Raw genomic sequence first — 15025 nt, 5'->3', positions numbered from 1 at the left:
AATTCCAACCCTTTCTTCCCCATCCCCCTCCCCCGTCTCGTGGTAGAGATTCACGCGCAACCGCACGTGGAAAAATATACGGGACGACGAGCCCTTCCCCCTGAATTGCGTTTGCGGTCCGCAAAAACCGCGCGGGATCGTATTTTGTTTGTTTCAACCGGCCGCCGCCGGTTTAGTTTGTCTACGTATCTCAACAAATTCCGACCACGTGCTGAAATATCCACGCGACGTCGCGTTATGCGCCAATTTGTTTCCACCTTTTGATTAAAATCAATGAGGGATAACGCGACGAGCCAGAAAGAGTTATTCTCTCCCTCGATCACATTCCGTTCTACGCCGACTTTCAATTCCCAGAATGTCGCTTAAATTTTTTATGACAAATGTAGAAATGTCGATTAATTCAAATACAAAATACAGATATATATATATATATATAAAATAATTTATATCTATATATAATTTATTTCTGTTAATGTCACCAAATAAATAAAAATTAGATTTAGTGAAGATTAGATTAGTGATAAAAATTAGATTACCGGCCAAAAGCCTGTAGAACATTTAATACACATATCTAATATAAATCATCTTTAATTTATCCATGTCAATATTACTTCTATGTCTTTTTTTACCTTTTTATTTCGATTAACTTATAACTATTGATTTTTATTTCGCGATTAAGGAAATTCTGGGACATGTAAGCGATATAAATCATTTCGGAGACTCGTCGCTTGCTCCCATAATCCACTCCTCGCATCGAAACATTACTTCAATTGGATTATTATCACCAAAAAGATAAATCGATCTTTGTCCGATCGCTGCTGCGTGTCCGCTTTCACTTCATTTCCGGGCATGGCGTGCGTGGTAATAACCCGTCACACCACCGTGCGTTCGGCGCTCGTGAGATTTGATTTGAATTCACCTACGACTAACTCACGGCGTCGAATGTTCGATTCCATCGGACCTAAAACGCAACGATGCAAGAATTTCGCCGATATATAGGTGCCGCACTTACATTTGCAATCTTCGCAGAAACTTCTGCGCAACATCGCCGACCGTCGCTTCATGCGAAGTTTCTGCATGCGTAGACTCGTTTCGTTAATCCCGCAGAGTACAGCCAGAGATGGAAGCTATTAGAAGTTTTCGATTCGGCTTGTTAATTATCCGAGACTTGATTTCTCGCGTCGGAATTCGCGCACAGCGACAGCGACAGCGACGATTTAATCCGCGCCCGGAACTTCATCGTCACACTGCCGAGTATGTGGATCGTTACGTAAGACGTGACGTGCAATATAATTCCACTCTTGTGTAACTGTAAATAAAATTGACTCATTTAAAATAGAGAGCCAAGTTATATTCTTAGATAGATAAGAATCACGTAATGTGTCCAATAATAGTTTTTCAATATATAAGATATTTCGTAGGTCGAAGTCAATCACTCGGGAGAGAAATGAATGGAGGCTTTAAAAATAAAGAAGAAAGTTGATATGAACATAGATCCAAAAATGTTTTGTTTTCGAATTATCGCCATTTCTACGTTGAAATACCTTGCTTTCGAATTTTTTTATCAAAATTTAAAACAAGAGATAGTTATTTTTATGACGTTAAATTAAAGTCAAGTAAAAGTTATAGGCTGCTTTAACACTCTATCCAAAATGCACCATGAGAGCAAATTGTGTGGGCTTGATTTCTGCCAAGGGATATTAAACGGGTTGTATCTCGACGAAGTGCTAAAACAGCTCGCAACTTGTATTTAACTTTAATTATGTTATAAAGCTCATAAAGATCATCAATTCTTCTTCAATTTTGATAAAAAAGTTCGAAAGCAAAACAATTTCAAATTTCAACGTAAAAATAACAACAATTCAAAAACGATGCATTTTCGTTTTATATCAATTTTATTTCTTGTTTTTGAGTCTCCGTTCATCTCCCAAGTGATTACCTCGACTTACGGGACACCACGTATATTTTTATAAAAATAAGAACATATAAAAAAGTTCACGCTTTATGAACATAAATATAGATTTAAACAGAAGATTGTCGCCATTGAAACGTCCTCGACGTTCTGCCCGCTAAAAGCTCACGTGTGCACAAACCGACCCTAGCTTTGGCAACTAGTCGATCAGATATCGGACACGTGTGGTATGACCACGTGGCCAAATTCCATGACATTTCGCAAATTAGTGAAATTCCGAGAAATTCCCGTCTGTCGGCAATCCCAGAAGCATCGCCGCGCACCGCAGGATTTCATTAGTGTTCTTACACACTGTTAGGTGTGTCAACCACAATCCAATTTCACAAATTTTACTGCTATCGCACTGCTTTATCGCTATCGCTGGTACAAATCGACGGACATTCACGAGGAGAGAGAAATGAGATTACAAGCCGTGCAATCTTTTTTTTTTTTTTTCAAATTAAGCAGCGTATATCACGCGTGTTTGGCGCATAAACAAAATTTCGAAACAAATGAAAACGAGAGATATATGTTGCATGTATACGGAAGCGCGTATGAGGGATGCGCATAGGTTTACGTATTACGAATTGACCTTTGTCCCGTTGTCGCGAAACCCAAAATGTCGCTCTAATTCGCGCGCGCGCCTAAAATCCGCAACCCCTGCCGCGACCCAGACCCATTGATCATAAATCGCGGTGGAAATTTCGTTGACCCTGACGCAAACGCTACAGCCCGCGACACGACGTCGTGGCGTGGCGTGGCGTCATGGGAGAGATCAATACATCATTTTACTGCGGAATGGCAGAGTGGGTCAAAAAGGCCGGCATAAATCTTCACCTGCGAGAATTTTTATGACGCTGTTACGCTTGCCGCCGAAAAGCGCGATCCATTTTACCTGCATTAATGACAGGGGGGGGGAGGGGATGCCGCGCCATATGGGGTGCGCGGTATATACCGCGATCCGAAATAATATTCATGCGCCGCGAAATCAATTACATTTCCAATGAATCACGTTATCGGGAGCCATCCCTCACCCTCGCGCTGCGCTCTCTCCTCTCTCGGTCGAGAATTACGTTTTTACAAAAATCCATCGTTTCGGAGAAACGCGGCGTTTCATAAATAATCATAATGTATCGATCCTACGAGTTTATCTCTCTGTCGCAGGGAGCTTTCTATCACTCTTCTACTTTCTACCTGTGAAATATCAAAATAGCACGAGAGTGCTGCTATGACGCGACCTAATGTCACTTTACAAATGAAGGCACGCTATTTTTATTTGGTTAACGCGCGTCGTTCCCATTCCGGAAGCGCGAATATCGCGCACCTGCTTTTCGCTGCTTTTCTCGTCAAGAAGAAGTCCAAATTTATGTGGTTTCTCGTAGAAATCATTCTAGATACGTCGTATCGACGTATCGAATAAGTTTTTCTGTTATGCATTCCATCTTTATTCATAATCTCTAAAATTACGTAATTAGATCAAATTTCATCCGTTAAATCGTCCTTTCTCTAAAATAAGAACAACGAAGTTAAACGATCAGGCACGATCTGATAAACACTTTAATCACAGAAAGAGAGAGAGAGAGAGAGAGGGAGAGAGAGAGAGAGAGAGAGAGAGAGAGAGAGAGAGAGAGAGAGAGAGAGAGCCGGAGAACCCATTTCTTCATCCACCCCCTAAATAATGCACACTATGCATTCTCCCAGGACCGAGATGGCGTGCGAGAAAGTGGACTACTGCATATGTAAGCGCGAGACGGTTTTGATTACCGCGGTATGCTCGGCTATGCCAAGTAGAAATCCGGATTTACGCACGCGAGTGGCCGTTCCCTACGGCTACGGCGAACGGCGTGTATTCGCCTGGTAATCTCCAGCCAGGCCGAATAGTTGGGCTTTCCAGCAAACTTTGATTGACCAAATGATCGACTTGCTTACCGGAAACTAGGCGGCAAAATCTTGAAGCTTCCCACGTCAAAGTACATATTTTAAATGTGCAGTTTAGATGAAATGAATTTAGCGAAATTATATAATTTATATATATGATATAATAAAATATAATTTATCTTATCTAAAAGATGTAATAAAATAGAAAGAGAAATACAATAGGAAGATATATAAGTTATATATTTCAACTTTTATAGTTAAACTTTACTAAATTATGTGTTTAAAATATGTATTTCACTGTTTCATTAAAACAATTACTTGGGATGTGTAATTGTCTGAAATTATAAATTGCCCTGTAAATGTTATCTCGTAAAAGAGAAAATCCATCTTTGTCGTTATTGATGAGACAGAGAGTTCACCGAACTGAAAGAATTTATCAAGCGATTTTTAAGCACATTCCTAATTCTATATGTTCCGCATATATATATATATATATATATATATATATATATATATATATCGAGGATTCCGATTTAGTACGCAATGCGAAATGCATACGATATATCTGTTTAACTTCCTAAAGATAGCGCCGCAAGATATTCATGTCCGGTACGAATGGTACTGCAGAAGTGACCTGCAGGACACACTGTGTATATTTCAGAAGAGGTTGGAAGATTCGTATCAAATATTCAGAATCCTTATTTTAATCAAAGATCTTCGTTCTATATACTATGCCTTAGAGAAGCACTGGTCCCGATTTACAAAGGGTGAATTATCAAAGTAAATCTCCAATTTTAATGTCAAAAATGAAATGACTTATTCAAATCTAAAGATACCAATTTGAGATAAACTTAATATAAAAATTACAAGAACATTTATCAATTATTAAGTTTAATTCAAATTGATATCTTCAGATAAAATTATAGTCCTTTTAAATAGTGTGAATAATAATTTTTTTTTGTTTTATTATAAAAAAATTGGATTTTAAAGATAATGTTATATTAAATAAATTTATATATTCATATTATTGACACAAATATATTACACAATTTTTTTAGTCCTTGAAAAATTGTGACGGTGATTACGCAAGCGCGTTCTGTTTTTCGCGTAGATATATATAGATATATTTATTTTAGTAACGTGAAGCTACGCAGCATTCTTTGTTCGGCTGTTAGAAAAATATTCAGTATTCGTGCAACCATTTGTAAAATTGCCTCGGCGCTTGCTTTCGTATTTCGATATTTCCGTCCACCTTGTTCACGTTTGGATCCAAACGTCGAGTCCAGCCATTTCACGCTTGTTGAACAGCGGACAACTCCGCAATTTGGCTAAAGGACCGTATCGAGTGCAGAGTTCAAGAAATTCCCAGTTTTATTATCAAACTGTTGAAGAAAATTAAAAAAAAAAAGGGTAACGGTTAAAATGTAAATTACATTTTCGAATAGTAGAAAAAATATAGCAAAAAAAAATTATATTCAATATCGCTAGTGCACTTCTGATCTAAACTCGACGAGAGCGTTCGATTAAAATCCGCAGTGAGAAAAACGCATTTATAGCCCGAGAGCTGATTCATTTTTGCAACGAGGGAATTACTTATTTTTCCAGTTGTCGTAGCGAGCACTCTCTCGGCGCGTAGTTGCGCAAATATTGCAAGGCTTTCGAATATTTAGAATGGCAGGAGCCCGCAATTCTCCGCTAGTAAACTGGTTTGCGCGGTAATTTCAATTATCGCATTGCATGGAGATTCGTCTAACTTCTCCTTCATAAATACATTAATGTTAGTGATTTAACGCGGATGTGCAAATATCCGGGTAGTCTGGCACTCTCAATTACTACCTAAAACTTAGCGGGCAAACCTCGGTCCAGGTACGCCGGGAGTTTGAAAAGGCCATTCATTTGGGTAAATATTTGGACGACAAGGAAACAGGCCATTCACAATTTCTACCGGAGAGAAACGTTCCATTTTTCGATCCGCCGTAAGTTAAATTCATCAAGCTCCCTACATATTCTACACGACTTTCAACATCCACGTGCGTCTTAAAGTTGCTATCGAATATCAAAAGACTCTGATGTAACCACAACAAGAAGTTGGACAATATTTATGCCACAGACACTTCGCATAAATGTTTACGTTTTACGTCATCATGAGGAGGAATTGTTTTTTTGCATCAAAATTTGAAACGATCTTTTTTCAGAGGGTTTACGATGCACTTTCTATTAAAAGTGCAACGCGTGGCTGAAGGACGAGAATCCCCGAGAAACGCGTTGCATTTTTCAGCATCTTTAGCTGGAAAGACATATTCTCGCTTTACCGCGAAAATTTCATCCGCAGCCTCCGTAGTGCTTCTCTCCTCTTCTTAAGAAACTGCTCGTCAAGTAATAGGGTGCTGCCAATGCTACCAGTTGCGTGACGGAGTAAAAGAGGACCGGGAGCGCGCCAAGCTTAATCCGGTCGCCGTAGAAAAGTTCCGCATTCGCGAAGATTTTCTCGCAAGCCGTCTTGCCGGCGTTTTTATTCGTCCGATGATTCACATCGACTCTGTCGTAATTCGCAATCCTAATAATCCTCGAATAATAATCCTGTTTCCGCAACCGCTATTCCTCATATTATGCAAAAAATTACCTTACAAAGAAAAGTAAAAAAAAGGATGTGTAACATAAATACATAAATGTGTGTGTGTGTGTGTGTGTGTGTGTATGCGTAAAAAATTAGTAAATAAAAATGTTATTTTAAAAAATTATCCTGCGAAAAAAATTATCCTGCAAAAGTGTCAATTTATTTTAATTGAGAGAATTATGTTACATTAAAAAAAAGGCTCTTACATAATGTTTTAATTTTTTACGAAAACAATAATGAGATATGAAAAATTACGCAAATTATGATTCCAATATTAAAATAAATATGTACAGTTATCAAATAACATTTTAATTTAGCTGAATATAATTGTAATTCTGGAATATTTACATTATAATGTAATGTTTACATTGTAATGTATATTATAACTATAATCGTGATATTTCGACACAAATATTTTCATAAATATATAATATATACTTATATATATATATAATATTTTCATAAATATTTTCAAAAAAGAATTCTCCAAAATAAGAAGGAGAAATCTAGTATATTCTTGGAGTGTATAAGGAAAATAAAAATAATAAAAAAGGAAACAATACAAAATGAAATAATTTAATTAAAAAAAATATTTAATACAAAAAACTTGGCGCTGCTAAAAATATAATAAAATACTAGAGAAAAATAATATTTCTTTCATTTAAAATATAAGAAATAAAATTTATTCTTTAACAATAATATTACGATAGTTTTATTTTTATCTAATCATATAAATATCTTATTGTTAAATATGAAGGTGCGTAGATGCATGGATTATGTGAAAGAATAGCTGCGTGAAATTTTATATAGAGGTGTAATTTTGTATAGAGATGTATAGGGATATGTAGTATAAATATATAAGAAAATGACGGATGTGTAGATATACGAATATGTATATAATAAGTGTGAAAGAATAAAAAGAATTGTGTGGGCGTAGGGATGTGGTGATTTAAGCAAACGTGTGTAAAAGTGTGAGATAGCAAATGTGTAGGCATGTAAAAATATAAACAAGTGTGTTGTTCATGTTGTTATGATCAATAAAAAAATCGAAAGTTTCTCATCATCATTAAAGTCATCTAGCAATACAAAAGCAACCATACAGACAACGACATTTCTTAATAAGAAGTTTATATCTCCGTCCTTAAAAGATAGAAAAAAATAAAAAACTTTTTATTTCAATTCGAGATTTGAATTATTGATTAAACGATTTGAATTATTGATTAAACATATCAAGAATTTGATTGATTCAAATGTTTCTGAAATTGGATAATCTCATACTCATAACTGGCCAGTTCGCATTAAAATATACTGTTAGTTTTGCGTGACGCACCTGATGCAAACCATTACCAGTTTTTCTTGATCAATCATCCAAACGATGATCTGTTTTTTATTAGCCGTAATCGTCTAAAATTCATCATAGAAACGAAGATAATATATTTGAAAAGAAAATTATACTGAAAAAATGATCTTAAAATATATTTGAAAAGAAAATTATACTGAAAAAATGATCTTGCATTCGTAAGAAAATTTTTAAACATTTTTAAACATGTTTTAAACATTTTTAACATTTAGAATTCTAGCTGGACCAACGAAATAATTTTTTGAGTGACATAACGATGAGTGACATAACGAGTGTAATTTGATTTGATTTGAGTTTAAATTTTCTTGCATATATTGTTAGATATCGCTGCTATAAATTCTATGTACAATAGAAGATTTATTTAGCAGGTACAACAAGCAGCGATTTATTTTTAACTATAATATTTAGAATTCTAGCTGGAATAGCTGGAATTCTAGCTGCAACACTTTTTGAGTGTAGGATATCTCGCTTGTTTGATATATAGTAATTTAATACAAAAAATATAAAATATTGGCAAAATTTCTAATAGCTTAAAAAATAGCAATACAATTTCATAGAAGGCGCCGTCAAGTTTTTTTAAATTAGTTACTTCTACACTGTCTTTTTTTTTCAGCGTCTATAGCTGAAGAGAAGCGGCGGTAAATCTGGAACACGCGGCATGTTCGCGAATAATCGAAGCAATATATCTTAAAACTTCTTTTTTCCTTCGTCTCACATTTATAATATAACAACGGTAGCAAAGTTCAGCCAGCAGTTTGCTCGAATACCCTCGAGGCGGAATCAAAGATATATCATGTACTACACAGCACGTCGCTCATAAAATCAGAGCCGCTCCGTAAACGCGGTTGCCGCGACGGCGCATTTCGAGGTCGAAAAAAGCATAAGTGCTCAACTTGCAATCTGCGTTGTAATGTAACCAGATTATTCCGCTGTCGCATAAATACACGCGGAAATGCAATTGTTCATGCACGCTGCGCTCGCGTAGACTTTGTGAAATTGGCAGCCTTCCATGTTGCTACTCGCATAAAACAACGTACTACGCAACGCTAAAGAAACATATCTGTTAAGGTTATTAAGAAAATCATGTAAAATATAATTTCGTCTTTCCATCTTCAATCTGCTTAAAGTTAAATTTTCGTTAATAAAATTTTAAATTGTGTGATAATGTGCCTCCAGCAAAATTACACTTCACAGACGCTGAAGCGCGTAGAAATGAGATCTTATTTTGGCAATCTTGTAGATTCAAGAGTACTTTCGTAGTATTTTCAACTAAAAATCGATGCGAAAAGATGGTTATCAAAAATTTAATAAAAAAAAAAGGGGGAACAAGGAGTAATCAGATTTTTATCAAAAATCACGCCTCCAAATTTATTAGAACTTTCGTATTTGAAAGGGGACACCGTGTAAACTCTCTAGGAGGAAAACCCTATATAAATCCCGAGAAAGTGGAGTACATAATGACAGTTCAAAGTGCGCGCCCGAGGGCGCGCGCTTATTGGTTGTAAAACGAGAACCCCATCTGCCCACGATATGAGACACCGGTGAACCCTAAAAATCGACTTCTGCCCACCACCGATCGCGGTAATAAGTCACCTAGCCGACTCGGCCATGTACCCGGTGTACCTAAAGTACGAACTGTTCCATTAAGAAATTCTACGTAATGCAAACGCGACTCGATCGACTGTACAATAATCGTAAAAAAAAAATATTATTAATGTCCCATATATATATCTAACAAATTCCCTTCTAAAGAAATTTGTGAGAAGACAAAATAAAACGTGAGGCTGAACACCGCAACTTTATACAACTATAATAGTGAATTAACAAATAACGTTTTGTACCTCGGTCGCGGTATATGATAATAGAGGATGCGTTCTTTTTCATTTTAAGACGAGATTCTCGCATTTCTCTCAAGCATTCTTTTTAAATCCTCATTACGCGGAGGTCAGCGTACAAAATGGAAAATAGCAGGGGAGGGGAAAAAAATAACGCGACAAGTTTCGCGTTTGTCGCCGCGAGAATATCTCGCTCGTGATAACGATATTACCGGCACTTCGCGGAGCAGACTTAATTTCGTTGCGGCACTCGGATTAATCGATGGCGAAATTCTGTGGCGCCCGTAAATTCCGAAACGAGATCAACAACTTTCTCCCCGAACGTCAACAGGCTGGAAGAGGAATTTCGTAGGGTTCGCGCGATCGAAGAGAAACGGCGAGGGGCGGCCGGGCCGGCTGCAGAGGGGGAGGGGGGGGGGAGTGCAACAGAAATTTTTGGCGTTTTATGCGAACGCCCGAGTATACGGCACTGTTTTTCGTGTGGCAGCTGGCTCGCATGGCGGAACAACACTAAATTTAAGATCCCGGACCAGCGCGGTGCAGGTCTTATCGGCGCGCGCTCGCCTTATTTTTAATAAAAACTACGACGGTGGGCGAAGGGGACGGTGCGAGATTAAAAAATTCACCGGCGCCCGGAGGCACTCGATGGCCTCGTAACTTAAAATTAAGAAAATTAGGAAGCCGCACGACCGGCTGAGCTCGCGAAACGCTTGTATCCTGTTTGTCGGGAATTTAATAGGGATCACTTTGCGAACGGCTTGTCTGATATATCGATCGCAGACGCGTTTTTATAACTTGACAAACAGTTGACTTCACGTCACAGTAGCAGGAAGATACGTTACGATATAGATCAATTCTCGCATGGGATACTGTGCGTCATATAATTAATTTTAAACGAGTAGTATATTTTACGTCCACGGGATAATATTAATTCTGCTATTAACGTCGCGCGAGCCTTGGTATTCGGTAGTTGCGAGAATTTTGCACGAAATGAACAAACTTGGTGGAACGGGCCAGTTAAGTTTTCTACTTTGTCTATCACGCCGCACGACAGTCGGAAATATCAAAAAAAAAAAAAAGATGAAGAACGTGGGAAATTACACGCAACAGCACGTAAAAGCGGCAACGGGGACGAAAAAGCATCGTGAGTACAACAAATATTCCTCGACGATATAAATAAACGATACAAATGTCCATTACATCATCGTAATACTATGGATAATTTCGAAATTCACATATCGCTCCATGCATCATTATTATACCGAATTCAAATGAATAAATAAGTTTCACAAATGTCTGACACAGACTTTCGAAGCCTTTCGCGAAACGTAATAAATTTTTTTCTTCCGTAAATAATAATAACTCTATAAATAAAGGAAGAAAGTCATTCTCACCGGAAATTCCGTCGTAGGTCCACCATTCCTCCCAGCTGGCTTCGGATTCTGTAAATAGAGACATAAAGGGGAACGTCAGTAAAAATGTTATTTCCAAAGTGGTAATCACGTACTACTTTCTATTCGCGCAAACAATTCTAAATTACGGCATAGTGACGCGCGTACGCGTTTACACTTCCGGATCGGCGATAATCGCAATTTTCTTTCTCGTACGTCTCGCCCGAGCGAGGTTCCGAGAGAGACGCCCGCAAACATATACGTATCGGCGGAAAACTTTAGAGCTCTATCACGAATCCGTCCGAAGACGGCCGGCCGGCCGGTGCATCGATCAATTGCAGTTGTAGATCGGGGGACAATCGATCAATCGGTTACCGCGGGACAGAATTCTAAGGCAGGCAGCCACGAATTGTGCCACGTGGTTTTATACGCGTCGAACATACCAGAAATGCGACAGGTCAACCCCCCCCTCGTGGTCGCACGTGCACATGCTCCAGGAACTCGCATCCTCCCTTCCCTCCTCCTCCCCCTCCCTCCTCTCTCTCTATTTCTCCCTCTCCCTCTTTCTCTCTGCCTATTTCTCTTTCTCTCTCGACAATCTCCCCGATCGTAGCTTCGACCCCCATCCCCCTTTAGACGCTGACCCATATTCGATTATCTGGATGCATGCCATCCAACGCCGTACTGCAAACTAATTGCTTCAAATTGGAAAACTTTCTCGGGCTATCCTGGATCTCTCGTTCGTTCTCTCTTCTTTTCCCTTTCTCTCTCACTCTGTCACCCTTGCTCTCTCTCTCTCTCTCTCACTCTCTGTCTCTCTCTTTCTCCCTCTTTGTTTCTATTGTCGATCCCGATTCATTTCTCCAGCGCTCCTCCACTTTCCTCTCCGGTGGCTCCACAAGCGGATATTTATAGGCATCTAACTATGTTTCAGCGTTTATGATCCATTGACCGTTACGGACTGCCGACTCGTGTCTATAATATCTGACGCGCCGCATGTTTATCCACGTGCACGACGTGCAACATCGGATTACATACTCACTAATTAGACAGTGTACACCTTAATGGTACCGACAGGCACGCGGTCTCGTAATTGAACTTGCGCAATTACGCATCAGTAAGTCTTATATGTAGAATCTGTGAAGTATCCAGCAACCTTACACCACGCGATTCGGGGATGTATGAAAAAATATCATAAAAAATCAAAAAATAAGTATATTATATGTGTGTATATATATATATATATATATATATATATATATATATATATACATAATTTGTATGACAGCCAATTTTCTAGCAGATATAAAAAGCCGCATAGATCCGATAAATAATTTCGAATAAATAATAGATAAATTTATTACACAATCAAAAAAATATTTCTACAGTTAAAATAAACCGCAGCTTTTTCTATCTGCTAAAAAATTGGCTTTATATAGCTTTATATATATATATATATATATATATATATATATATATATATATTTAAATTATATAGACCCGATAGATAATTTCGAATAAATAATAGATTTAAGTTTATTACACGATCAAAAAAGTGTTTCGATGACTCAAGAATTTTAAATGCTACAGTTAAAATAAATTGCAGCTTTTTATATCTGCTAGAAAATTATCTGTGACACAGAATTTATAACGGTAACGTCTAACAATATGTGCAAAAAAAGATCATAATCAAATATCACACAGTCACTTTTATAAAACTGACTATTATCTGACACCACAGACTTTTTTGTTAAATTTAATAAATTATTCAAATACAAATTCTATCTCTGTCATTTGATACAAAATATATATTTTGCAATCTCGCCAGTCATTTAATTATTTAAGCCAATTTTTTACATAATTTTCATTATGACTGCAAGATTATTTTTTTCAGTGCACGATCAGGCAGGATTTTAAGTGTCAATAACTTTTCTTATTATTTTTTAAATATATTAATCAAATTCAAGATATTATTTCTTGGCTTATGTTATTAATTATGTATCATTTACTAACAGACAAAACCATAGCAAAAACTGTTTTTATTCTCAATTATATATTAATAACAATAAATTCTCGCGAGAAATTTTTATTACGGAAAATATTATCTCAGGATTTTACGATAAATATTATCTCAGGATTTTCCCGCTTTCTGTCTTACCTTCCGACCATTGAGACACGTGATAATATTTATTACAATAATCGGACAAATAATGAAAAAATATGTCTCTAGTGTCAACGTAATAAATAAATAAATATATATATATATATATATATATATATAGATTATATATATAATTTAAATATATATACTGTATATACACACACACACACACACACACACACACACACACACACACACACACACACACACACACACACACACACACACACACACACCATTATATATATGTATTATATATATATGTTGAACAAATAATAGATAAGTTCATGATATTACACGATCGGGCAGGATTTTAGGCGCCAATTACTCTTCATCATTTTCAAAATATATTAACCATCATCAAAGGAGCCGCACGAGACGCGAATATAAACTAACGCGATGTATCGGGAGCTCGATGAGTTTATCGCGAGCCCCTATTCGAGATAAATGACTTATATCTGAAAACGTCATAAGAAAGTCCTCCCCGGTCCCCAGTAGCGTGAAGGAAACCATTTTACAAGTATCGAAATCTGCCATCGCGCTCGCGTGTTACGACCGGTGGAGAATTGATGCGCTGTCGTCACGTGAAATCAGGTTCCTTACCGTACCGGAGGTGAGAGTACGTGTGAACTTTGGCTGTCAAGCGCGAATACAAATGGAATACGCGATTCGGCCGCGGCGAGTGTGTGCTCGCGAGAAACGCGCGGCGAATCGACAATCGTGCGCGGCTCGTCCGCATCGTGCATAATCGATAGTGACACCTGTCACTGTCATATTCGACGGACGATATTATCAGCCCGAGCATTGTACGTGGCAAATCCTAGACTGGACATTAGGATCGCTGTCGCTCGGCCGAGGAACGAGCTCGCGGACATAGTCGAATATGATATTTCCACTATTTCAAATTTATCTCCGATCTCCACAATTGCATCCGAGCATTATCAGATCGTCGGAGGCGACACTGCAGAAATAATCGACGGTATTTGCAAACGTCGTTGGCTGTAATAATAAAATTTCAGTCGAATTAATCTCATATCTTGGACGGATGACACATCTAGATGCTCCGACGTTTCTTTCGTCGACATATTTTCTTTTTTTTTTTTTTTTTTTTTTTTTTTTATTAAAACAGCAATTCCAACTCAATTTTCGGTGAAGTAAGACAGATAGGTTTCTTCATGACGCAATAAAAAGGTTTATTAGCGTCGTAACCTTGTTCAAGTTTCGACCGTAACATTTCCCTGGACGGATATTTTAGAACAACGCCGTCCAGTATGCCAAATTTGAATATTTCATTTGCGGAGAACTTGTTTTCTCAGCGAAACATTCCACCCTTCGTCGTACATTTTATATTCGCGGTTTGTCCTAACACGTCATTCAATACAAAAGATACATATTTACACAAAGACGCGCCCATATAACTTTAGTGATAATGAGAATTACGAGAATTTACAGTATTTGAGTTTCTTTTAAGAAAAAAATTTATTTATTAATTTTGCCCGATAATGCGCGCGATAACGTTTTATCAAATCGATAATTTCGTCAGACCGGAGTCTACGAAGTTAACACCGAATTGCATATGCGAGAATACGTTTACGAGGTGCTTCCTGCAGTCGTCATTTCGATTATACGATAGCGTTTATCGCGCCTGGATCGCACACGAGCTGAACACGAACGAAGTTACGGATACTTACATCTGACGTTACATCTGATTTATATTTGAGCGCAAAGTAGTATCTTTTAGTGAAGAAAAGAAGTAACGATATCGAGCGATTGTCTCGTATTGTCGAAAAGATTTTGCATCGGCCATTCTTTATCCTTTTGCAATCGTGAAC

General features: G+C 37.5%; 1 protein-coding gene across 2 annotated transcripts in view; it reads right to left on the bottom strand.

Moving 5' to 3' along the window:
• CARPA (Carbonic anhydrase-related protein A) overlaps window positions 1–15025 on the bottom strand; it is a 144645-nt gene that overhangs the window by 68389 nt on the left and 61231 nt on the right. For both annotated transcript variants that reach the window (XM_089082152.1, XM_089082153.1), the window contains exon 2: window positions 11036–11083. In XM_089082152.1, coding sequence (XP_088938278.1) covers window positions 11036–11083 — 48 coding nt within the window. The remainder of the gene's footprint in view (window positions 1–11035; window positions 11084–15025) is intronic.

This window comes from Pogonomyrmex barbatus, unplaced genomic scaffold (genome assembly GCF_055798465.1).
Source record: "Pogonomyrmex barbatus isolate J1 unplaced genomic scaffold, ASM5579846v1 scaffold5, whole genome shotgun sequence".
NCBI classification, from domain to species: domain Eukaryota; kingdom Metazoa; phylum Arthropoda; class Insecta; order Hymenoptera; family Formicidae; genus Pogonomyrmex; species Pogonomyrmex barbatus.
This window is presented reverse-complemented; position numbering and strand designations above follow the sequence as displayed.